Source organism: Typopeltis vanoorti, chromosome 11 (genome assembly GCF_054136105.1).
Source record: "Typopeltis vanoorti isolate ZY-2024b chromosome 11, IOZ_Tvanoo_1.0, whole genome shotgun sequence".
NCBI classification, from domain to species: Eukaryota; Metazoa; Arthropoda; class Arachnida; order Uropygi; family Thelyphonidae; genus Typopeltis; species Typopeltis vanoorti.
Genome location: NC_143559.1, coordinates 1,241,253 through 1,268,049, shown reverse-complemented (window position 1 = coordinate 1,268,049; position 26,797 = coordinate 1,241,253). Strand labels below are relative to the sequence as shown.

The following is a 26,797-nucleotide window of genomic DNA, read 5'->3' as shown; positions in this document are numbered from 1 at the left end:
TACGCTATACTATCTGGGTGTGTGTGGGGGGGGGGACTCAGTTAAACATATGACTTTTTGCCGCCAATTAGTGACGGGGACCACGATCTATTAACCTGGGAAGTAACTAAGTATATGGATGTCCCGCTAGAATTCCTAGTGGGACATCCATATGATCATCTGAGAAGAATTTTACGTTGAGTTCCACGGCAGAAATTGGTGAATGCAAAGGATGTCGGCAGTGTTTTGAAAGCATTAGAAATACTTCAATAGTGCAATATAGAAATGTCTCCGTAGAGTTCGCAGAATAAAGCAGAAGGGAAATGGATGCGCAATTTTATTAAGCAGGAGCTCCTTAAAAAAACATGATGTGGAAGGAATACTGTGTGCATAAGGATTACGTCAGTTATGAAAATTGCAAAACTCTGCTCAGAAAGGCTATGAGTATTGTATGGAAATCTAAGTAGTCTGATTATGAAAAGAAACTGGCTCTGCATACTAAGGAGAATCAAAACGAACACTATCGTTATGTGTCAAGTAGAACCATGAATGACTGAAAGAATAACCCTTCTGAATTCGGAGATGGTATGTGGGTGGTACATGCGGAAGAGTCTATTCATGTAACGAGCTTACTTTGCTAAGAGTAAGTGATGTGGAGCTCATTGCTACATCTACACTGAATGATGTGACTCAGCTGCATGAGGTGGTACTAGAACTTTTGCATAAACTCGGCTATTGGAGTGATGGGATTCCATCAAGGATGTTAAGGAATATTGGCCGTGCCTTGTCCTGCCTACGTAACTCGAGTCTCAGTACATGGAAAATTCTCCAGGAAAGAAAGAATGTTAATGGTAATCCCATTTCACAAATGTGGTGCAAAGACTGATGTATCTATCAACCTATCAGTATCTCAAATGCAGTAACGAAGATATTCGAAACGTTAGTGAGAACTCGCATACAGAAATGGGCTGACTGTACTCGTACACTTTGTAATCAACATTATCACTTTAATAATGGAAGATCATGCTTGATTAACTTGCTCACAGTTGATTGACTTAGAGGGGAATGAATACACCGTGATATTGCGGACTTTGCTAAGGCTTTTGACAGGATCTAACATGGAAGGTTGTTGCATACAGAAGGTATGAGATTGGATTTATAATATTTAGCTTGGATAAGAGGGCGGCCGACCGACCGACAGATATCAAAAACAGTAGTGTTTGGTGGGTGAAGGGAGCTTGCAAAAATTAAAGGGAACTATGGTGTATCCCCTGGGACCAGGTCTTCATATATTCGTATCCTCTCTTTCTCTCTCTCTCTCTCTCTCTCTCTCTATATATATATATATATATTATTGGGGAAGGAATTTGAAGGAGACATACAGCTGTTTCCTGATGATGCAACTGACATGGAATGTTTGTAGAATGATTTGAATAGGCTGGAATTGTGGACAAATAAAAATGGATACCTGTTCAATGTTAGTAAGGGTAAGTTAAGCACCTTGGTGTGATGAGATCTCTCATGGTGTGTCACATTGCTGGAGTCATTCTAGGGAAAACTGATCACGCTACGAATCCCGGCGTTTTTATAGATATTCAACTGATGTTCAAGGGTCACATAGTAAAGAGTGCAAGTACAACTCAGAGAATAATTGCAATGCTGAAACAAACAGTGACTTGTGAGGATAACGAAGTAATTTTGCCTTTTACAAGATTCTGATGCAACCTCACGGGGAGCTATTGTGCGCAGATCTGGTCTCCTAGTTTCTAGATGTTGAAGACGTAGTGAAGAAGGGGACACAAAGCGGAATGATAAAGTGATACCGAAACTGCGGATGAGGAGAGATTGAGAATTTATGGAGTGCAGATGTTAGCGAACAGGAGAAAGAGCGATGATATGATTGAGATCTACAAACTTTTAAAAGGGTCATACAGGATACTTAGATGGAATTTTTCATATGTAAGGCGGGAAGAGGATATCCATGGAAATTAGAATGAATGTAGTCAAGAAAAAGGCAAGAATTGCGTTTTTATCTTATAGAGCGATGAGTGCGTGACTAAAATAGATGGCCTTTGGAGGTGTCGGTGCAAGTTTTGTGAATGAGTCCCTTATGGTTACTAATATTAGTAATACCTATATAAAAAGTAAGAACAGAAATCAAAGAAGAAAATATTAAAATACTTGACGAAATCACAAAAAGTAAGAGAGACTTTCATAAATTACAACTAAGGATTTTTCAAAGCCATCTAACTGATGGAGAATGATACGACTGCTTTATAAAAGAAGAAAATCAGAGGTTAGCTAGAAACCGAGAACTACTAAGGAGACATCAAAATTTGGCCAAACTCATAGAAATAGAATCTAAGGCAAGTAACACTCCTTAATTTTAAGCATTACCGAAAAGCCACCGAAACATATGCAAAGTGTCCTCATCTCCAACATTTACTAACTGAAGACAGGCGAAGTTCTGGCCGCTGACACAGCGTTTTTTTCATTCGTTTTTCATTCTGGCACAGAATGAAAAACGAACTCAGGCTTCTTAGGGTAAATATCAGAGACAGCATAGGAAAGAACCCACAGATAAAAATGGTTAAATAATGCAAGAAGCTGACATCTTCAGAGTATTAGTAGAACATTTAATGAGATTTAAACACACTTCAATGAGCATACTGAAAAGGTCAAAAATTCTCCACCAAGAAGCAATTCAAGGTAACAAATCTTGAATCTGGATGAACGTCTGTGGTCGCGCTGAAGCATGACCTCGGAGATAGGGGTCAACGAGGAAGAGATAAATCTCTTTGCTATTTCTAGGAACCTCCCATTTTTGAAGTAACGAATGAGGCGATTTTAATTTTTCCGTGGAACGCACATCGTAATCTACGTCGGTCTGATTGTGCATTTACACAATAAGGATGATAATACTTCATTTATTTTAATCTACAGATCAGGGATTACACAATAGATGATTCTAATGAGGAGCTGGAAAGAGTACGGAAAAGGTCAAAAGCTTATAAGCTTGTAAAAAACTTATGTAAAAAAAACTTGCTCAAAAATACAACAAAAATGGACTGAACCATTACGTGCAACTAGACAGTGTGACAGCTTCAGACAGCATGTTTTCCACCGAGCCATGGAAGTGGGGGACGACGGTATTGATCACGTCTGTCTTTATTAAAAGCACAACGGATAGCATGTGATGAGGTGAATACCACAAACAGATAATTTCCATATAATAATTAAAATAACACCTTCCTAAATGAGAAATCAATAAAAATAACGACACAGAAGGGTAGAAAAACAATTTATTACGTGAAATATGGCAACGAGAACCACAAATTCGATTAATCCTCGTTTAAGCACATGAATGAGGAGGTGCTAAGAAATGACCTCAGAGAGAACTAAAGCGTGGATAACTAAGGGTTTTTTTTAAAAAAAAGCTTAATAAACAAAAACTACATGCTGTACAAAAACATAAAAATAATATCGGTAATGCGCAGATTGAAACGGAACATTTAACAAGCACGCGAGGAATGAAATTAAAAAGGAAACGTTTTCGTGTTGAATTCGTTGCAGCGATCCAAGAAAATGGATGGAGATGCTGGGACGGATTCTCTGCTGGGTAAGCGGCGTCAACAGAAAATATTCCCCGATTACACCGATCTGAAAACTACGGCAAACGAAAGGAACGCAAATTTTATAAACAGTCGTGGCAATGAGCGGCTTTCAACCTTAACTGTTGGCTGTAAAAGAGGATTATCCTGCGCCACAGATGACCACTACACAGTAACATAGATGGAGGATTTGACGGACTATCTCTAAGAGGGATACAAAGCTTTTAAAAAATCCTCCTTCGTATTATGAACAAAACCTTGCCAACTAGTCGAGTCAAAACATAGCGTACACACCGATCTCTGCTTTACCGGTTTTTCAAAAATCCGCAAACTCGCAATGAACGAGATTTGATTAATTTTCTAAACTCGAAAACTTCTTCGCTAAAAAATCAGCGTCTCGAAAATGAGAACACAGAACAAGCTTGACTAATTTCTGAACTCATTTATAAGAACACGGTAAAAACCTATTTTCACGGACGTATGAAAGGTATTTCACTACGTCGATCATGCCGTATTATAAAGAAACTGCATAATGTAGAAATTAGAATAAGACTGGATCTTATTTAGAAATATTGAATTGATAGGCAAAAAAAGGTGAGCACATTGGTTAGCATCAATACTCTTTAATTTGTAAAACTAAGAAATGAGAAATTGGAAGCAATCTTTAAGAGAGAATTAAAAGCGTCTTTGGAGCCAATAATGACGCTGAAACATTCGCCGTTTTATTCTGCTGATATTCACTGAAACCGATTCGCCGATTGAACATATTCACGTATATTTCTTTGCATTGTTTTACTAAAAATCGAAATTGATACTTGAAATGCGAGCTTAGTGTTTCTCGGTCTGGTAAGTTAGTTCAACTGTCTCAGGGAATTTGGAGGCTACGTAATAACGCAGGAATCTTGGACATATTCACGTTTTAAATTCAACTTGCAGCATTGTGGATCAAGTCGCTGCTTCGTAACTAATGTCTGATAACGATGCTGTTCGCGTTATGAGTTGTGTATTAGTTTTAACTAGTTTTATTCGATTAATCAAATATAGGTTGGTATCCAGGATTAAAAAAGAAAATCATCAAATTGCTTTGCCTATTTTAACAAGGAAATTACCGATCTGTCCACTGAACTGATTGTCGATAGGGTTAGCACTTGCATCCAGTGGTTTACATGCGAATCCATTTTATTGATCAGAGCTGTTGAAATTTCGAGCATCGATGCGTTGCTTCGCGAGAACTACTTCAAGTTGTGGCAAAGCTAACATTATTCAAAGAAATCTATAAACGACACAGACTTCTCTGCTAAAAAAAGAAAAAAAAAGAAGAGGAGTGTCCAAGGAAGTTTCGTGGTGATGGTATTTCACGACTAAACCTTTTTGGAATGAGGTAAAATAACTATGAAAAACGCGAAGATTATTTCTTGTAAAGTATACTCAAGAACAGCATTCTCGAAAACGTTTTCCTGATAGATTTTATCAAATTTACAGCAGATCGTGACACACGATAGATTAAGCTGCCCCATTCATTAGCTATAGGCAGCATCAGTTTTTTTTTTGATGGAGATCGCTTAAAGATTGGATTTGCATCACTGAGAGACGAGTTCCATAAGGAACTCGGGAGAAAGATGGTTCAGAGAACGGTTGGTAGTTGTGAAAAAGAAAGTTGGGAGAACGGAAGGAGCTTCTGAACAAATATCCACACGGATTCGCGAAAATTCTTGCATCATCTCAGAGTTAAAATTCCTCGGGAAAGATAAGCGAGGGTAACGATAAATTCCTAGTTATAGTTAGCCCCGGATCTTAATCTCAGATCTCGCTCTGAAATGAAGAGCACTGCTTCCAACAACAATGAACTCTGCGCATTCGAAGAGACACTTAAAGCCTCGGCAACCCCCCCCCCCCTTCATCACTTTTAGCGCAGGCTTCAAACATGTGTTTGAAAATGCTCATTACCCTGTTTGTGCGTCAGAAGTTATTTCTACACTCAATTAACCAGGAGAGGTTACGTTAGGGAAGCATCTGTCTTCATTCTTTTAACGTTCGATGACCTCTCATCCACCAAATATTAGCGTTTACGGCATCTGGAGTTGCATCCTCGTATATTGAATTCCATTTGCACGAGTGCTGTTCAGCAAATTCGTACCAAGATAAAGTCGTGTTTACGGCATAAACATTTTGTTGTTCGCATAACTTCGTTTGTATAGAAGGGATCTTTCATAGTCACGCACCTACCCACGTCGTCTGGAAGTGCATGGCCGTCCTTCGTGGACCGAAGCAAGTTCTCAAGATTAGAGTTCAGCTGCTGCTGTGCGATCATCTCGTACATTCTGTCTGATTAGGTGGAAGAGCTGGCTTTAGATGAGAGCGGGAAAACTTCAGCGCATTTTCTCCACGACGAGATAAGCGTCGAGTTTTTATGCGAAATGTTTTTTGTTTTTGTTTTGCGAACCTCTTAAAATTGCGTGCCACGCAGTTCTCCCATACACTGCACCCCAAGTGACTTTTGGTATCAATTTTTTATAAAAATAGCAAAACGCTGCACGGCAGTTTTATGGGTCCTTTAATTCAGCCTCATTGCAGCAGTACAAAGCAGTGGGGACTCGCTAAGTCATATTTCAGTTCCATTAATGTGCTTACCGCAGTTTTCTTTGTGTTTCTTTCACATTAGTCGTTCCGAAGGGAAAAAAAAAAAAACGCATATGCACGTAATATTGCTATTCCGAGCACGCTCATACTCGGTAAGTAACATATACATGCATACCTACATTACGCGTTAAGAAACGGTTCCATTTCTTCCCGAAGTCGGACTAACTCCACCGGAAACGTCAACATTACCCATAAAATTAGGTTAGTGTTTCAAATTCCCCTCCCCCACACACTTCCCAGCTTCGAGTTCTTGGAACTGTGCCAAAAGCAACTATGTCGTCGTTTCTCGTGGCTAATCACAAAAATCGCCAAGTTTGATCTCAGCGAAACAAATAAATTCAATCCGCTTTTGAGTTGTCACCCGAAAACCCAATTCCTTCAGACAGGAAACAGATGGCTTCTTAACGCTCTTCTTGAAAAGGGCATTCATCGGACGCGTTACAGCTCCATTAAGACTTTTAAAGCTAACGTGACTGAAGTCCGTTAAGTTCAAAACATAAAACCGTAAGGATTTCAAAGAAAATTGAAGGTCCGCATTCTCCCTAAGGGTGCGTTGCGAAGAAGAAAAATGCACATTTAAAGTTAATTTAATTTATAAATAATTTTAATTTCTTTCTTGTATACGCGAAGAAAATTCGTTAGAAATATTATCAGAGCCCGCATTGGAGTCGAGAGCTCATTAAGGGAAGCCCCACCAGCTTCTGTTAAATTCATTCACGCGCTCAGTGCTTGCTCTGCTAAAGAAACTCCTTAACCTGCACGGAGGCTTCTCCCCACCTACTGAACAAATGTCATTTTAAGGTCAAGTGTGTTCTGATTGGTTGGTTGTGAATTTGGATGGAATTTTATGTGGTAATTAACTGATGTAACGGAGGATCGATGGACGTTTACGGCCAGGGTTGTTTCTGATGTGCGTGATTTAATTTCATTATTTTGGGAGTCAAGTACGACACTTTTTTTTTTTTTTTTCAATTCTTGGTACTTGAATCAGTCCGTATAGTGCGAGATTCAATTTCATTTCTTTTCGGACTTTTAGAAATGGAAATAATAATAATAGTTCGTGTAGGCCGTCGGGAATTGGGATGTCGCAATCTCTGAAGAGCTCATATAGTTGCGGCATGAAACGGGATCCGTGTAAACTGCATCACAGCCAAGTTGGATAAGAAAAGAAAACGCTGCGCTCCATTGGGTTAATCAAGAATGTCGTTTCTGTTTTCTTAATTGGAATCATGAAACGATTAGCTAATTTTTGGTTAGCCGTTTTAAATTCGCCTTTGTAGATGAGCACGCTTAAGTTTTTTTTCTTTCAATGGTACTGTCAGCGGTTCTTCGTTTAAAATATTTCGTTGCATTCTTGTCTCAATCGTGTACTTGATAGCAGCCAAAACGGAGATTCCGTTGGGTTACTTTACAAAATACTAAGCTTGGTAGTTATTTACATGTGACGTCATTTTCCCGCCTCATAATCGTTGCCATACCTTATTGGGTTTCTGGGAGTGAAGTCTGCTGACAGAAGAAGCGATAGGACCGCAGATGCCTTTTCCACCTAGAATTAGTATGACAGTCCCACCTTTCCCATTCGGCCAACTAGACCGGCATATTGGGCTTGTTCAGAAAATTCTGAATGAACCCTGCGCACCCACAGTTCGTACGTAGCATTTCAGTTGGTCACAGAGCAGAGTTCGATGACTTCTGTACGGTGTTCAGTTTTTCTTTTTCCCTTTGCTGTTGTTTTTATGCTTACAACGTGGAGTAACATTATTAAACCCAAAGGAGATTCATCTTTATTTATGTAATGCGATGTTGGAGAATAAATAAATATTTCTTCCCTCCCTCCTCCGTTAACCCAACCTACAAAACGAGTGCCGAGAGCCTCCAGTTTCGTTTCCAACCCTTGAATCGAGTGAATTCGGCAGCGATCGCACCGCTGCGTGATGCCTCTTACTTTCGCTGAACTCGTTTCGGTGTCTTAATTAAGCGGCCAAACCGCAAAAAGTTAACGAACGCATCTGAGACAGCAGAGAAGGCTATAGCGTCTCGCTTTTGTGTCAGTCGCTTTCATTCCGCTAATGCATGTGTCCGTCGGACTTAAAACCGCATTCATTGTGTTCAACTGTTTTTTCCCTGGGGGTTCATTCATTTCCGCCGCAAACACGATTTCTGTTTTCACGAGGTCACTGAAAATTATTTAGAAAAAATAAAATAAAATAATAAAGAGGAGTCAAAGCCGGTTTTAATCAGAGAACTCTTTTTGGCCTTTTCCTTGCCTCTCTTCGTTAAAGAGAGCGCCATTTATTTAATTTATTTATTTCTTTTCACCCAATCGATAATGAAACGTAGGCGTAAATGTCCTCGGCACACTCGCCACACTTCGTCAATAAACTTCTCTCACGGATTCCTGACTGATTCGCCTTTCGGTTGTCTTCCTTGTCTCAGCGACGGTGTTTTGGTGCTGAAACTAAATACGGATCGAACGACAGCTGGTCTACTACTACGCTTGCGCAATCTCCTAGCACACATTTCGGTTACAGCGTTTGTGGGCTATTAGGATAAAAACCTGCTACGTGAAAGGCAAGAACAAGTCGCCACAGTTCATTACGAATAATATTTTTTAAACGCTCTGCAGTTGGCAAAGGCATCCCCTCCATACACGCACCAATCATTTGGTGCCCTCAGAAATTATTTTGGAGTTTCCTGACTTCGTTTACTTTTTGTTGAAAGTTTTTCAACTTGGTTTTACTATAAATTAAAGATAAAAAGAAATTATCTTCTTGGTTTAAGCCTTTATCGAAGTGTAAGCAAACAAAGTTTGCTTCTGAAGTATTTTGTATCACCTCTGGATCTGGTCCCACTGACGAGACCTCAATAAAGGTCGAAACCGGTCTGTGTAGTGACCCTTCCCATAATGCATAACATTATACATGTCTGCAAGGAGATATGCTTTGCATTATGGGATACTGAGGCAAGTGATGTGAAGTTTTGTCCACCTTTGCCCCAGTCCTGATTATATTTCAGGAGCCACTTTACACGTGGATAAAGGATTAAACCAAGTTGATAATTTCTTGGGATATTTAATTCTTTGACTTTTTTTTACCTTTCGGACTCCGGGAAATGTTTTTCTTCACTTTTTATAGGGACTTTCTAAAATGGTGTTAAGTGCACCCACCCGAAGTATCAATGCATATTTGTTCTGTATCAACAAGCGACACCGTTGCTTTTGCTCTGTCACACGCACCGACACGCAGATGAATTGCAAAACACAAAATTCTCAGTTAGTGCGTAAGTCGAAAGATGTTTAAACTGCGTAAAGCAGTCACCTTGATTACGAAGAAACTGGGAAATTGCAGTAAATGTTACGGGATTCGATGCACTGAAAGTAAGACCCTCCCTCCTTCCCTCCCCAAAGTTTGAGCTTCCCTCGACCAGACCAAATAATTTACTGCTGGGAAAACACACGCATGCGTCAAATGCAAAAAAAATGACACTCTTTGGATAATCGCGTGTCTATTGAATTCAAATAAATATCGGGACTGAATGACATTAGTGTGTGTTGATTCGGGACCAATCCCCTTCCCGTGCTACGAAAATGTAAATAAATAAATCAGAAAATGATTCACGTACTAAACGCCAGAGCTACAGTTCTAACTCACGTGATTAAAACGTCGTGTGGTGGCAAATAGCCACACTGCAATATTCATCGCCGTGTTATTATTCAGGTTATCCTGTCTGTCGGCTTCGCTCATTTTAAACCTTTTACTCTAATATTGATAACACGAAGGCGCCTGCTGCTCTCTCTCTCTCTCTCTCTCTCACACACACACACTTTAAATGTAAATTTTTCAGCTACCTCTTCTAACCAGATTGTTCGATTATACAACTTGTGAATGGGGGGGGGGGGGGGTCAGGTGATTTTAATTACTTCTGCTTATAGTTCGGGTCTCTCGTGAGTTGAATTTGCGGCTTGTCTGCTGTTGCTTGACCAGCCAAACAATAATTCTAATTTTCTGTACATTGTTTGTTGTTTTAAGCACTAGGTGAAGATATTAAAGAAACAAAAAGCCACAACAGTCAGGATACGGCAATGGGAATTCATTTATTTAAAACTTCACGGAACTGCTGTGTTTTCTCTCCCCTTATTACAACCTGTTTTCCATTACTCCTTTGAATTAGGACACAAATAATGCGCTCACATATTGGACTGAAACAGTTTAGGACACCACTTCGTACGCCGTAAAAAGTGTCATTCAATCGACAGCTTAATGCAGGGTTTCCCGTAGTCAGACTTGCGCCCGAAGTGGACTGAAACCGTCAAAAATAATCGAGAGAGTTGGAAGGCTAAAATCCGCCAATTAAATGTAGAATATCTGCCAAACGTCTAAAATGGGTGCAGCACGTAACAACACAAGGCCATTTGATGGTGTTTCTCATGAGATCAATTTTACGTCGATATTATTAATTAAATGTCATTTTAAAGCAAAAACACTGAAATTATGAGCTTTAGCAGTGATTTTGCCCCTAAGAGGCTGTTGTGTGGATGGACAGATAATACTGGGCTTCGTTTCAGATTTTTCTAACTTAATTATTTGCAATTAACTGAATATTTAATGTCTGAAATTAATGTCGACTTGGCAAAATGTTCACGAAAGAGACGAAACGAAGCCAACTAAAGTCAGAGTTTTCTTTAAAAGATCCTCGTGCGTTCAAGTTCATTGCCTCCCTCCAAACACGCAAACCGACTAGAAGGAAACACGACAGTCTAGACGTAATTACACGTCCTCGTAGATTTATCCTAAACAGCCAACCATCTACAAGAGAGAGAGAGGGAAGGTACCCCAAGTCTTTGGCTTGAGAACACCTCAAACCAGTCGAAAATTCATTTTGGAATCTGCTGCTAGACCGAATCAATGAAGACTGATGCGCCCTTAAATCTTTGTTTTCAGAAAGCCACTGTGGCCTTTTTTCCAAGACGTTTTAATAAACAGAAAGAAACTTCGCAACATTTGGCGAAGAATTTGGGAGGCAGCCCAATAACAGCAGTTGATCGAGAAGCGAAAGCAACGGAAAAAATACTGAAATGGTGCCACAAAAACACTTTTCGAAAAAGTGAAAACCATAGTCACGCATTGAAATAAAATCTTCCCACTGTCCTCCTCTAACAAACGGCCACTTGATCTTATTTCTGAGAATATGAAATCTCGAGGAGTTCGGATGTTTCTCAGTTAAAATCGATCAATCTTGTCAAGATAGTCTCTTGCGATGGCTTTCGTATGGTTCAATGGAGATGACAATCGAAGAATTAGTTTCTGCAGGTCACTGCCAACATTATAAAGAGCCGCACTGTCATCAACCTGGTTTGACACTTTCTTTATTTTGGCATAAACTGCTCCGTCGATAATGAGAAGCGGAATGGAATTGTACGCTGATAAAGCAGATAATTTCCGAAGTTGTTATCCGTTGCTGCTTCCCATATCGAAAACAACCTGGCGACCTAAGAAATGCAGGACGAAATTCCATCAGTTCTCAGGGAGGCCATCTGAATGCAAACTCCATCAAAGCAAGAGCCCAACTTGAGAATTCTTTGGAAAATAGGGAAGTAATCTCAGATCACGAAGAACTGCTCTTCAATCAGATGTTAACAGTTTGAAAACTGGAATCGAAGAGAAGTTCTTGGTGCGCGTTTACTTCTACATTTTTCAAAGTATCCTTACGTTCAAGGTTCTTTCTTTGATGAAATACCTCGAGAATGTTTTGAAAGTGGCTTGAATTACGAATCTGCAAGGAAAACAAACGAAATCTTCGGAGTGAAAAATTGGCCGAAGGAAGATTGCAGCAGTATTCCCAGAACGCATCACTTGCTGAAATAAATACTTCTGAAATCGATGAAATATTTTAGCAATGGATAAAGATATTTCAAGTCGACGAAAATATCAGTCTTTAGACGATCAGTCGGTCCATAAATCTGTTTTGTCCAGATGTCAGTCCTTGAGATAAAGACCCTGGATTTCAAGAAAAAAAAACGTGATCAAACTCTAGGAAAACGAAATGTAGACAAACGTATGTTCCAAGTAGTGTTCAGGTTTCTCTGTTCCACTGATAAGCTGATTCGTAGTTAGGAAGTTTTCTTTCTGAATAACCTCTCTCTCTCTCTCTCTCTCTCTCTCTCTATATATATATATATATATATATATATATATATATATATATATATATATATAAAGATTTTAGTAATACAGAGCTTGTAAGTATTTTACCAGAACAAATTACCATAAGGTGTTTTAACCTTATTAAATAAAAATTTCAGGAGGAGATATAAATGTAGAAAGCATCTTAACTTGGGTATAATAAATGTTAAAGATGCCAAGCTATTTTAAACCTGGTTTTAAACCTGGCATTAAGGGTAAATATTAAGATTAGTGATCAGAAATTATTCTACTTTTACCATGAGTTGCCTTGGTCTTGCGCTACGTGCAGGGTCGGCTAGACTTGCAACACTTGCAGGCGCAAACTTGACTTGTTTGTCTGTTTGCTTACTTGGGAAATGGAGTAAAACCAGATTTAAAATAGCTTGGTATCTTTAACATTTATTATACCCAAGTTAAAATACTTTCTACATTTATATCTCCTCCTGAGATTTTTATTTAATAAAGTTAAAACACCTTATGGTAACTTATTCTGGTCAAATACTTATAAGCTCTGTATTACTAAAATCTTGGTATTTCTAGCCTGGCTCCCACTGATGGGGGATGGCCTTGAGAGGCTCTACTTGGGGATAGGTTTTTGCCTGTCTCTGAGTAGGGCCACCGCTAAGATTATGGCTCTGACTGGTGGTGGGTAGAGCCAACGCTGAGAAGTTCTTCTCGGTGACGGAGTGAGTCTGTCACTGAGTGGAATAACGCTGAGTTGGACGGTCTTTCGGCCACTATGGAGTGGTCTAGGGATCGTCCTAATTTTTAGAGAGGTCGTTACTTAAATACACCTCAATAAAGGTCGAAACCGGTCTGGGTAGTGGCCCCTTGCCTTTAATACAAAGCATCATACATCTCCTCCAAGAGATGTGCTTTGCGTTAAGGGTAAATATTAAGATTAGTGATCCGAGCTTATTCTACTTTTACCATGAGTTGCCTTGCCTTGCACTACGTGCAGGGTCAGCTAGACTTGCAACACTTGCAGGCGCAAACTTGACTTGCTTGTCTGTTTGCTTACTTGGGAAATGGAGTAAAACCAGGTTTAAAATTGCTTGATATATATATATATATACATCTGTGTGTGTGTCAAATCTCGTTAAAAAGAATAGAACTAAACTTGCTGATCAGCATGACCCGCATCGTGGTTGGTTGTTATTTTTTAGTACTAAACGATATCCTTTCAACTGATCATGAAGATTCAATGTAGCTACTGCAGCTTGGTTTGTTCGTCAGTTGCACGTTATCTAGAAAAACTAATAAAGTGGCGGAATATTCAATACTGATTAAACAAATGCCACAAATACGTCAATAAACGTTAACATTGACTTACTTGGGGAAAAGCTTAAGTTCACTGACGGATTCTTAGCGTGAAAACCCAACGATAAATTTTATGGAAGAAGACGTCATTTCTCTTAAAACGCTGTTGGTACGCCAATTGACCTTCGTAGAAAAATGCTTTGTTTGAATCTAACTTGGCTTCTCTTCTTCGCAGGTTGTTTCTATCGAGATTGCAACACAAGCCTGATTTTAGGTGAGACAGCAAAAGTTTAGGAAACGCTAGTATTAGTTTTAATGAAACATATCTTACATTTGCAATCTGGTGTACACCAAGTTGCTTGACTAATTCAAGTCCCAGGTAGCTTAACTTCTGGCTCAGTAGAATTCCTGTCCTTTGCTCATCTCCCTCAGTTTTAACTAAATCGATTTTATTCTGGCTTCTTTTGATATCCACTAGCTGGACGGAATGGATCCAAGAGTGTACACTTTTGTTACAAGTCATTCGAAGGGGCTTGTTCATAAGCTCTTAAGCCATGGCAATGGCGTTGTATGCGGACGAGTAACACGAAAATGACATTGTTTAGCAAACGACAGGAGAATAAACCGCATTAGATTGAATTAGTGTTGGTATGTGGATGGAAAGATTCTTCGAACTCGATGGGTACAAAACGTAACATGTTACCTTTTGTTACCTAATACGGTAACATGTTATTTGGTAATTTTATTACCAAATGTCAAAAAATGTTATCAAATGTTATTTGATAACATTTGTTACCAAATGTTATCAAATAACAAAACTGCATCCCAAAGTAAACTGCAAAGAAAATCTAATGAAGAAAATAATTCAAAGGCCACTAAAGTTGTTTGGACATATTTGCAGAATGGATAACAGTAGAATGATGAAAACAATGGACGACATAAATAGAAGAGGACGGCCAAGGCGAGAGTGGGTAGATGATGGGAAAGAGTGGCGTGGAAAGAATTTGTAGGATTTGAGTCATCTGCCGGTGGACACAGAGAAGTAGCAAAGGATGGTGAAACAGGTATAGGACACCGACGGGCATTGAACCCGTGGGCAATGATGATGTGGTGAATCGATTTACTCGTCCATGTTTTTTTTTCTCATCTATTTGGTATTCAAACGTTAGCGACCGGTAAATAAAATGGCATTTAGCTGCAAAACAGGTAACTTCGTCTAAATCTAATCGTCTAAACCCCTCTGAAAATTACGTTTCCAGACTGGCAGACGTTCCTAATCTTCTGACTGAACCTCAGAGGGCGTCGTACTCGGTGTTACTTTCAGAATGTTATCGCTGAACCTCATTATTCGGATATTGCCGACATTTGTTCACATTGTAAGGTAGTAAACAAGCAAATGCCGTTGAAGCTCATTTCGTGATAGAATTATGAAATGGAGTAGCTGGTGAGAATATTTTTAATGTTCATCCTTATTTGGGGAAAAAAATAAAAATCTGCCATTCCACTGACAACAAATGGAATTTTCGACTGCATGCGGAATGCTTTTTATGCTGCAGCAGAAGTCCGATGTTCATCCTCAGCGACCACGGGATGGCTAAGTGGAGTGTCGTAACTGCAACAGCCAGATGATGTATGATGCGATGCCACGTCCACCGACTAACTGGCGGACAATAAAATTCCATCAATTACGACCGGAGCTACGTTACTCACTCGCCCACCGAAGGCAGTTTCGAGTTCACCGAAATTTTGCGCTCCGAATTTAATTTCAAATTATTCATGTGGAAATTACATTTTTTTGTTTCAGTTACATTTGCTGCTCCTGACATTTCCTCTGTTATTTTTGATAAGAGCATTTCGTTTTGACAAATCGCCATCTATCTGCGGCACTCTCTTCGTGCGTCACGGCCAAGTCAGAAATTAAAGGGAAAACCGGAATGAATTCCGAGATCTGAGTTTAAAGTAAAAATCGGAAGTAATTTCCAAATTGCTATTTGTTTAATCAGAGAGAAAAATGAATGAGAACGATGCGGAATTCATTGGTCGATGCTAATTCGCCATCTAAATGAGAAACTACGCCAATTCTAAGCGAAAGCTGAAACGGACGTGGGTAGCAGGGCTGTTCCTACCGGAAACTCGAGTTTTTTCGTCTCGTAGCCAAGACGACATATGCTATTAACAGCTGTAATCCGCTGGTCTCATCGCCTTGGTTCTTTATAACTCCACCGAAAATATGAACCAAACGCAGCTTTGTTGGCCGAGTGAATAGCACGTGCGCTCTTCAACCAACAGGCTGTGGGTCAGAACGAATCCCGTTGTGGACGTATGTGAATGTCTTTAGGTGGGAGATGAATTTCACCACCAGGTGTGAAACCACATCTTGCTTATTGGATGCCTGAAGTGGCACGAGAAAGCCCATCTGCAGTTTGGGGATTATTCAGTCTTCGTCCCAGTGTTTATGCTTAAACCACCAACTTTTCGTGTATCGGATTCTCATAATTTACAAACAAACAGCGCACATTTTTAATACACAAATGCCCCCCCCCCCCCAGTTGGTCAACATTTTAGTAATTCTAAGCTCAACTTTGGGGCGATATTTTACAAATTTCAAATTTCTTAAATACGCCATTCTAAATTAGTATTAAGGGGTATAAAAATCTAGTTTAACTTTCAGCTCCCATGAGACAGAGAGAGAGGGGGGGGATGAGAATTATCTCGTGCCGAAAGGAACTGCATCTCTGAGTGATTTTTGCTATTTCAGCTACTCGCCTCTCAGAGTTTGTTTCTTAAAAGACGGCCTTGTGGCTTCTTTTCCTAAGTAATATCCGCCCCCTCTTCGGAAAATAGGTATCACATCTCCACCCAAACAATCATAAAAGAAGAGGTTCCTGGACTCTTACGTGACTTTGACGAACATGTTTTAGATCGGATTTTCGTTACTTCAGGAAGGAACGTTACTTGCTAGCATATCATACGAAGAACCGTCGGATAAGAGAGATTACGAAAATTGTTTATTCGAAGATTTCTATGCGAACACCACACCCAGTATGTGTTGAAACTACAGACACACTCAAGATCTTCGTCTTTCAGTTCCAGTGGTGTGTCGTAAATCAAAATCGCAGTTCTCGCCAACCCCTCTTGTAGGGCTAAAACACTTCCCGTCCACGTGTGCCTGAGAATCTCGTAAGGGAAGGGGTTTTCCTAGTGGCGAAACGCTGATTTATTTTCAAGGCGCTAAACATTCGGGAAAAGGCCAAGGACAACAATCTTCATTCCAGACCCAGAAGAGATTTTCCTTAGACGTTCACTGAATCCAAATAATTTTCTTGCTCCGCTTCTTATAAAATTAGAAGTAACGGGATCAGTTCGAAGGTATTACTTAAGAATTGCAAGGAATTTCTTCAGCATTATACAAGATCTTGGTTTCAAAAGTAGAGTTAAAAATAGTTTACCGAAATTTGAAACACTGGCGTGTAATTAGGCTTGGAGGTCCATCTTGAACATTTTCTTGAAGACGTTGATGCAAAGAGCACGACGAAGTGTTTCAGCAAGAGGAGAGGAAAGGAAGGCGTGGTGGTGGAAGATTGCGATTGGTGCTCATGAAAGGAAACTCTGGGGGTGGGGGGCGCATTTGCACAAGGACTCAAAAACTACAGAATAGTCATTTAAAGAAAGCAACGCGGTTTTCTGTAAAGCAGATTAGGGATGCTGAATAAACATCTACACAAACCTCTTCTTTCATTCTCCTCTTCTCTTTTTAAGTTTTATTGACAGTATTTTATAAAATAAAGGATGTCGCTTACTTGCTCATGATGCGTAAAATAATTACATTTGAGAGAATTTACAATATCGTATATATGTTCGTTATTTATGAATTACGTTCCGTTTTGAAGTCAACAAAATTAGACGTTATAGGATGTCCCCCCCCCCTCCTCACTGAACAAGTTTCCTCTATAAGACTGTCGTTGATGGCAAAGTATGGCGAAAAAAAAAGTTACTTTTGGTGCTAATGGAGACTTTATTCATCTCGATTGTCTCCACAATTTGCCAGTTTTCCTCAGGCGACACAAACTACACAAAGTGTGTGTCGAGAGTGGACGATAATCTTTCCAGTAGTAGTTTGTACAAAGGAAGGACGTTTGCTCGCGACATTTGCTCTCGGCTTGAGATGAAATCAGAAGGGCGGAACAACTTTGATAAGGGAATTCCGACTGAAGGAAAGTTAACAGGTCTCATTCAGAGTGGGAGGGATATCCCTCCCGGAAACGCCATTCATTTCTCATCCTACAAAAGAGCAGAGCGGTTAACAGGCAAGCAAGTACGCCGCACTAAAAAGTATGAATAATACGTTGGTTAGTTTGGCGTAATTCCAAATGAATCAAGCTCATCACAAAAACAGTTTCCTTCTTTTAAATCGATTTTTATAAATAAATATTTTAAATTATGTTCAACTAAATTGCTATCTTTTTAAAATTTTAGATTTTCTTCAAATTTGGGGCTTCATTATTTTAGCCCCGTCAGTGAGCTCGATTAGGAAGAGCTTGAATTGCGAACTGCGCACGAGCTTCATAACTGAAATGCTTAAAAAAAAAAAAAAAAAAAGACAGCAATAATATTTTTGTCAGAATAAATAACATCACTGACTTTTTTATTCAGTAGCGCAGTTTGAGTGCTTGAGGAAGTATCGTGTTGTTGTACTGTTCTAAAAGATTGTCGTATACTAAAGACTGTCGAGTGGATCATGGGTTTCTTTAGAAACCTCTCGACAGCGTTACAAACTTCTTAAATACGTCGTTCTAAATGAGTATTAGGGGAAATTTGGTTATAAAAATCTAGTTTAATTTTCAGCTCCCAAGAGACAGAGGAGGGGGGGATGAGAATTATCTCGCACCGAAAGGAATCTGCTTCGCTCAGTGAGTTTTGCTCTTTCAGCTACTCGCCTCTCAGAGTTTGTTTTTCTTAAAAGGCTTGTGGCTTCTTTTCTTTTCCTAGCTAATATCCGTTCTCTCTTCGGAAGATAGGTATCCGCATCCCTCCCCCCCAAAAAAATCATAAAAGAGGAGGTTCCTGAACTCTTAATGGATCCTAATCGAGAGCAGTTTCCGTAAATGAGTCGAAGAGAATGGACGAAGTTTTAAACGAGGAAAGTGCGGAATTATGAATTTCAGTTTTCACGAGAGAATGAAAAATACAAATTTTGCATGAGTTTAAAAGCGCGATTTTGTGTGTCCGTTTATCGGTACGTGCGATTAAAAAACAAACCAGTTATTATGAACAATTTTCGATTGTATAACTGCGTAGAATAAAAAATATCTGGCTCCTATCCTACGTAAATAAATATTTCATTTTTACGCGTGTTTCTCTGGTTAGAAGAGATTTTTCTTCCCTTTTCGTTGCAAAGTTTGCTTGCCGTAGGCGTGAAGACCGAAAATAGCTTCGGACTAATGGATTTCTAACGAGATCTTTTCTGAACGCAGAAAATGGGGGAATTATTAAAAAGATCGGCTTATAGTTTCAAAAGGGGGAATCAGCGGATAAAAATAAAATAAAAATTACACGATTTCTGTCTACTGACTAATTCGCAGCGAAACATTCCTTCCCTTCCAAACCTAAGATTGGCTTTGAAGATTTTAAAAGTCGAGTATTTTCGGTTCGATGTTGTTTCAATCATGCATCTGGGGAAGGGAAGCGCCATTTTTAATTTCGTATACTCCTGTGGGAAAGGGGATAATTTATGCCGAAACACGCTTGCTTTCTAGTCTGGTGTTTCTTGAATTTCTTCCTCGGATTTCTCCGAGGTAGAAATTAAAATGTTTCCGCCTTTTCGCAGTGATGCGTTACGGCAGAAAGAGAAAACGCTCTTTCCATTAATGTTCAATTTAGCGCAACTACCAAGAATTAGCTTCTTGTATGCTATGCGGATCGTGTATCTCCAGTAACGTACGAAACTTTTTATTAAAGGATGCTGCAACAAAGCCCTGAGTCACCTTACGATATACGAGACAAATTGATGTGAGACAAGACATACAGTGTTACGCTATTTATAGATTCTTTGACTCAGGCCTAATAAAGACGTCTTTCTAAGGCTATAATGTATTAATTATGTTTCATAGTAATTAACTGTAAGTAGTAGTAATTATGTCTTTATGATGTTAGTCATAAAGATGTAATTAAAATACTACATAAGACAAAAATGTTCAAAGTAAACTCAAGAATTCACGTTATATCTTTATTAAAAATTCAGTTTACGAAGCTAAATTGGATCATCCCTGTTGGAAAATTCAGTGCAAAAGTTAATTAGCGATAATCCAACAGGGCATTTTTCAAAAATATAAAATGGTTTTACAGAACAGCAGGAACCATCGCGACTGCTTCCACTCATCAAAGCAAATTCCGTTATTCGGAGAGTTTCTGAGTTTAAACAATATTCTCGCTTCAAAATGTTCAGTTCACAAAGTAACACCGTCGGCCAAGGCCCGCTAGTATCCATCCCAACCCACCCCGAAGATGGCACCGAGTCAGTCTGACGTTATTTAAAAGGAGCGATTTAGGCCAAGGTTATTAATAAAAGTGCTCGCTGGATGATAATAATCTGTTAGATGCTATTCCAGGTGCGTAACACTCAATCCAAGAATGTGAAATTATTTATCCTCAGCTACGGATTTCTACAAGAAGTCCGAAAATGCAGTCTTCGCCGCAACTTGTTGAGGACACTGCGTTAAATGAGTCACTGCGGGTTTCCAGCGCCAAAAGACGCCAATTTTAACCTTGCAGAGATACTGCTTGCAATTTACGCCAGAGGGCAGCACTACGTGCGAAAAAATAAGAGCTGCATGTGCAGCGAAAATTAAGGTGAGAACCAATTTGCACACGACCAGAGCACTTCGCTCAGGAAACGAAATCGCAAGAAACGACATTTTCGTGTTATTCATCCAACGACCGCTTGGAAATGCATAATTCTATAAATATTTCTGGACACCCACAGGAAAATGTAGGATTCGAAAAATTAATAATTTTTTCCAGATATAAAAATTAATAATAAATGTTGTATAATATTAATAATTAAATTCTTAATTCTTGCCCCTTCATCTTCAGCGAGCATACAATATCCCACCACGACTATTACGAGGATACTTTCGTGCCGGTTTTTACCGGACACTCTTCGCAATGCAAGCCGACAGCAAAAACGAAAGGAGCGTCATTGCGAGCTCGAATAGTTCACAACAGTGCTTGCTGTGTTCTTTAACGCAAACAGTAAAACTTTCGGATTCTTAACGAGACTGATGACCTCTCGTGAAGATCCTGCCGGCCTTGCTCGGAGAATTCACTCGAATTGTATTTCATTTAAGGTAATATTTGACATCTAAAGCGATGCTTCGAGGACGTAAATTCTCTGCCAAAAGATTTAATTTGCGCAATTACAACAAACTACTTGGTTGCATCCCCGCCATAGCTCTGCAGTTGTTTCTGCAGCAGCCGAGACGAGCAAAATCACAATTGAAAGCGAAATAAGGAAAGAACGAAGAGCTTACCTAGCAGTGCGTTTTGGAGACTTGGCCCTAATCTCCGCATTGGTACTCTCCTCTTCTACCAGCGTGTCATCCGTAAACCCAACCTGTCTCGTCTGCCTCGTCGCGATCGAAGCCGGCAGCTACCAGCGGGTAGATGTGTGGCGGTCACCGCTTTGCTGCTGCCGCATGGCACTGCGTGTACGGGCGCAAAACGTTGGCACGGTGCCACGCCTCCCTGCTGCTTTCTCTGGAACCGCAGCGCCCTCGGGTGACCGAGCAAACGCCACCAGCTGATAGAGGGCACGTGGGACGCAGTTCGAGGGAACAAATGGTGGAAGTGCCGCGGATTTGTGAAGCACGTGGCCTCTGACGACCTTCGATTTGTGAGAAATCGTTTTTGCCTTTTGGTAAAACGGAAAATTCATTTTTCGTACTTTGTAATAATGCAGTCGGTTGCAGGCCGGAATTGCCTTAAAATTATTTCAGACGTCCCTCTTTTTTTTTTTTTTTTAAGTTGCAAAAACGTGTTTTAAATTAACGAGTTTGTGTTAGTTCAGAAAAATCCGTTTTCAGAGAGTCGTGTTGAGCGCTACTCCATCGCCACTCTTTCTGGACATACACGTTCACTTCCTTTACAAACACTGTTAAGTGCAGGATCGCTTTCAAACTAATGAGTTGTGGGTTGGAATCCCACCGTGAGTGTCTTGGGGAGGAAGATGAACTTTGCTTCACGAATACGAGGCAACGGCACTGCTCTGCTTATTGGAGCCGTGAAGCGGTTCGAAAAAAAGTTTCCTATTTTGCTTGGGGTTTTCAGATCTTTAGCTCACTCGGTTCTTTCATCTTCCTCCCCAAGACACTCACGGTGGGATTCCAACCCACAACTCATTAGTTTGAAAGCGATCCTGCACTTAACAGTGTTTGTAAAGGAGTGAACGTGTTTGTCCAGAAAGAGTGGCGATGGAGTAGCGCTCAACACGACTCTCTGAAAACGGATTTTTCTGAACTAACACAAACTCGTTAATTTAAAACACGTTTTTGCAACTTAAAAAAAAAAAAAAAAGAGGGACGTCTGAAATAATTTTAAGGCAATTCCGGCCTGCAACCGACTGCTGGACAACTTCTTGCCGGTGGGATTCATAAAAATTTCTAGTACCGATAGCCAACACCTGAGAATAGCAATAATAGTAAGTGGACGCCGAAATTTAAATATTTCTTGCATAAGAAATGGAAAAATGACCGATTCCTGTGAATAGCATTTGTGCCGTGCTTGTTTCAGTTGTTTTCTAATTTAACCACCCCTCGCTGTCTTTTCCATTTACTAATTTTTGCTGAATGAAACACTTACTCAAATTTACTCTTGTTTTGAACATTTCTAAATATTATTTCCCCTCTTCTTTATGCCGGTATCTCTCCCTCCCTCCCTCCCTCTCAAGGTCGTTTCAGAAAAACAGTCAGCTGGGAGTAAAAAAGGACCCGTCGTGATTCTTCCTCATGACGAAGAATGAAAGAGGAGAATAGCGTGGTTGGAGAAGAGGGTTCTGAAGCTTCCACAGTTCCGTTAGTAAATTGTGAAGTGCGTAAGTGAGTCGTCTGCACGTCGCTCTCATTAGAGAGAAAAGCCAGTCTCGATGGCTAACTAAAAAGGCGTCCGTTTCACTTTGTTGTTGGGGGATTCGAAATGAAGGAGAGCCATTCCTGAACTTTGGGGATATCTGCCAACAAACATTAATTGTCTGTAAGAAATGCGATAAAACTTCATGGTTGTTGTTGATATCATTTTATTATTATTAAGAGAGACATTCAGGAAGTCGGACTCACTGTAATATGAGGGAAGCAACATATTACCCACCAGCTGTCATTCACACCACCCGCACTCACCACCTCCAATGGGAATCCATTTCAGTCACGCACCACTTTATGTATGAGAAATCTGGCTCTCACTCTTTCTTCGGGGCATTCATTCTCAACCTTTCAGGCTGCCTTCTTGTCCTTTCCCAGCCCTTCATAAGATGAAAAATTCCATCTCCTCGTGGAATTTAGCGAGTTTTTCATGTCTACACGCCTTGATGGCGCGAATTGGGAATTCTCATTTTAGCAGATTTCAAAGTGCCAGGAAATATTAATTGAAAATCAACCTTCCTCACGAAAAGAGTTTTTTTTTTTCACTCTTAAAAATTTCGTGGAAAGAAGTATTTCTGTGGTCCTTTATCGAGGAGCCCTCTTCTGTGCCACATCTGCTTTTCATATTTGTCGCGGTCACCGAATCTATTAGCTTATTCTTCGTGAACAAACTGATGGAGCCAGCAATCACCGTGGACGCAGAGGAAGTCATACAGAAACCCACGAACCCTGCAAGGTTTCAGGTTAGGAATTCGAGAAAGCCAAAAGAAGTTGTTCGAATGATGTGTTTCATGTTGCTTCTCAAATACGAACATCAGTAATGCTTGTGAACATGAGAAGTAATTCTGGCGGAATGGTCAGTGGGCTCTACAGTCACGTTTCCTTTCTGTCTAAGAGCACGAAGATTTCTCTTCAACTCGCAGTTTAACACACACACACACACACACACACACACACACACACACACACACACACACACACACACACACACACACACACACACACACACACACACACACACACACACACACACACACACAATCATCATTCGCATTTCTTATTTGTATTTTTTTGGTCGCATTCAAGTTTTCTCTGTCTTCGAATATTTCGATTTTATCACGAAGCAGCAAGCTTTGTTTTAATCTCGGGTTGGCACTCATATTCATAAAGGGCCCATTAGTAAATATCTCACCTATTAAGAAATAAATATAATTTCTCTTTAAAATAAGATTTTTTTCATTAAAGCTAAACAGTGTCAAATATTCAAATAATTCGAAAGCTCTCGTGCTCGCACACGTCAGAGAAAACAACGTAGCATTTGAAACGTATTGCTTCATGCACGTTTTCAAAGCGCTATTCACGCATTCGGAGAATGTTTAAAGAGCGCCCTAAAAAAGGTTTTCTGCATCTGCATGGTCATCAGAGCAAAACTTGATCGACATGCATTATTACGAGTGCCGTGAGGAAGTTTCCTAGGGATAAGGAAGGAGTTTCTATTAAATACAAAAATCCTTCTAGCTGCGGAAAACCTCAAACGATGCTGTGTTAATATCCCGCTGTCTTAAAGTCGGATGTGATCACATCGGACTCGCCGAACCATATTTCGAGATTTGCTTACTTCGGTGAATTCGCAAATCCAAGCAACCCCTCTCTCTCTTTCCATCTTTTTCATTTACTTACTGAAATACTTCGGTTTCGTTAAGGTACATGAGGAGATCGTTGGGTGCACTGTCCTCTTCGCTTGCTGTTCATTGGAATAACGCGTGGCATGCGCAGGAGAGGGTCCGAGTTCCTCTTACTTTTTTTTAGTCAATATCTTTATTGTCGAATAACCCCGTACACTCCCGATTTCCACCCCACTCTAGATAAGCGATTCCCACAGTTAATAAATATGACTCAGTTACTATCGCTACCAATAAAAATCATTCTCGTATTACGGAGCCTCCAGTTTTATCTCTAGAACATAGTGATGACGCACATCGACGAGCACAAGCAACCTAACTGATACGGGATACGACAAACGGCAATTCCACGTACAGAGAACTAAAAAACAAAACCATATGTCTGTAAGTATGTAAACCACAAATCACTCGACGTGTAATGAAAGCACTATAACTTGGACACGCTCATCGGATTTTTATGAATATACCATAATTCGGTGGAGCTCCATTGCAGAAATCTTGGTAATAATCGACAAAGGTTTGTCGCTCATTTAGCATCAACCATCTTTCTCTGCTTAAGAAATAATAATTTGCTATCGGATACGCGATTCGTTCCAGTAGATGAAACTTGGCTTGTGTTCGCCAAAAACGTCTGCTAGACTATCAAAGGACATGAACAAATGCCATTTATACGAGGAGTTCCCCAAAACATTTTTTTCTCGGGGATACTTAATAATAAGAAGTTGAAATTATACACTAAGAAATAAGTGAACATGCATCACTTCTCCGCAAGCTATTCACATTGATTGATGCCAACGATAGATCAGTTTATCAATAGCAGTACTGAAGAAGTTTGTGCCCACACCCAGTAACCAACATCTCACCGCCTGATGAACTTCATCCGTAGCAAAATGCTTTCGGGTGAGGTGCTTCTCGAGAAGAACGGACAAATGGATGTCTGAAATCGCTACGTCTAGGCTGTATGGGCGATGTGGCAGAGTTTTCCAACCACTCACGAGTGGTGTGCACAGTTTGTGGAGTAGCGATGTCATGCACCGAAATCACGTCACTTGTCAGGAGTCCTGGCCACAAACGTTTGCGTCGAATGTTTACTTTCAGTTTGTCCAACATTGCACAGTAAAGCTCTGTACTGATTGTTTCTCCTTTCGACAAGAAGCCCACCAATAGAACGCCTTCGCGATCCCAGAACTTTGGTTATGTCTTTTCGGACAGTGGGAATAGTTTGGAATTTTTTTTTTTGCGTACAGGAGATTGTGGATGTTTCCAGGTCATGGAGTCTTTTTTGCTCTCCCGGTTAAAGTGATAAACCCATGTTCGTCTCCTGTGACTGCGAGCGAGAAAATCCTCGCCTTTGTGGCTGTATCGCAACGGATTCTCCAGACATATCCCATGCGTATTGCTTTGTGCTCCTGTGGCAGTTGTCGAGACACCCAGCAAGAGCACGCCTTTCGGAAACCAAGGACATCGTGAACAATTTCGTAAACAGAGGACTTACTCAAGTTCACCAAGTGTGCAATTTCACGCAGCTTCACTCGCCTGTCATCAGGAACGATGCCCTTAACGCACGAAATGTTGTATTCTGTCTTGCTCGGTGAAGGCCTGTCGATCTTTAATGTCGCCACGGCCCGCTTTAAATTCATTGCACCAAACACACACCTGCTTCTTTGACATCGCATTTTCGCTAATTCACGACGAATTCCCCCTTTTGTTTATAAAACGAATAACTTCACCGACACCTGTTTTGGATCACACTCGCACGGTAGCCGCCATCTTGCAACTGTGAGGCGACAGCACCACTGCAGTGGCGGTCTTTTTTGAATATTATTACGGGTCCATCTTTCCACTGTGTTTTATTTCATTCCCTTTAACCATTATTAAAAAACATTGTAATAAAAAACCTTACTTTTTAGAAACCCCTCGTATAAATGCGTAGTCTGAACTCTGGAGTATTACGATGAATTTTAGTACATCCAGATGAATTACAGAATTTGTTTTGAACCGCTGGCCAGACGGAAGACGAGAATGAGATATTTTCGGGTAAGATATATGCTAACTCTTTATAAAGAAACACTAGCTAATTATTATAAATCAGAAGAGTTGTATCTGCTATTTTTATTGAAGGTTTGTTTAAGAAAGACATCCGATCCCTGCAGCTTCGGTGTCAACAAATGTCGTTGAAAGTGATGCGGAATGCAGCCACTTTCGACGATTCAATTTGTCAAACGTTCGCTTGCTGTGTGCCAAATTTGAATCTGTGGTTTATTTCGTCCATAAGACAGAGCGTTCTCTAAAAACCTGGCCGAGAAATCGAG

The 26,797-nt window shown here is 40.1% G+C and overlaps 1 protein-coding gene across 2 annotated transcripts in view; it reads right to left on the bottom strand.

The window, feature by feature from the left end:
- LOC150101265 (UPAR/Ly6 domain-containing protein qvr-like) overlaps positions 1 to 21,339 on the bottom strand; it is a 266,710-nt gene extending 245,371 nt beyond the window's left edge. For both annotated transcript variants that reach the window (XM_090400647.1, XM_090400648.1), the window contains exon 1: positions 21,202 to 21,339. In XM_090400647.1, coding sequence (XP_090256773.1) covers positions 21,202 to 21,241 — 40 coding nt within the window. In that variant the 5' untranslated portion in view covers positions 21,242 to 21,339. The remainder of the gene's footprint in view (positions 1 to 21,201) is intronic.
- Positions 21,340 to 26,797: the final 5,458 nt, after the last annotated feature.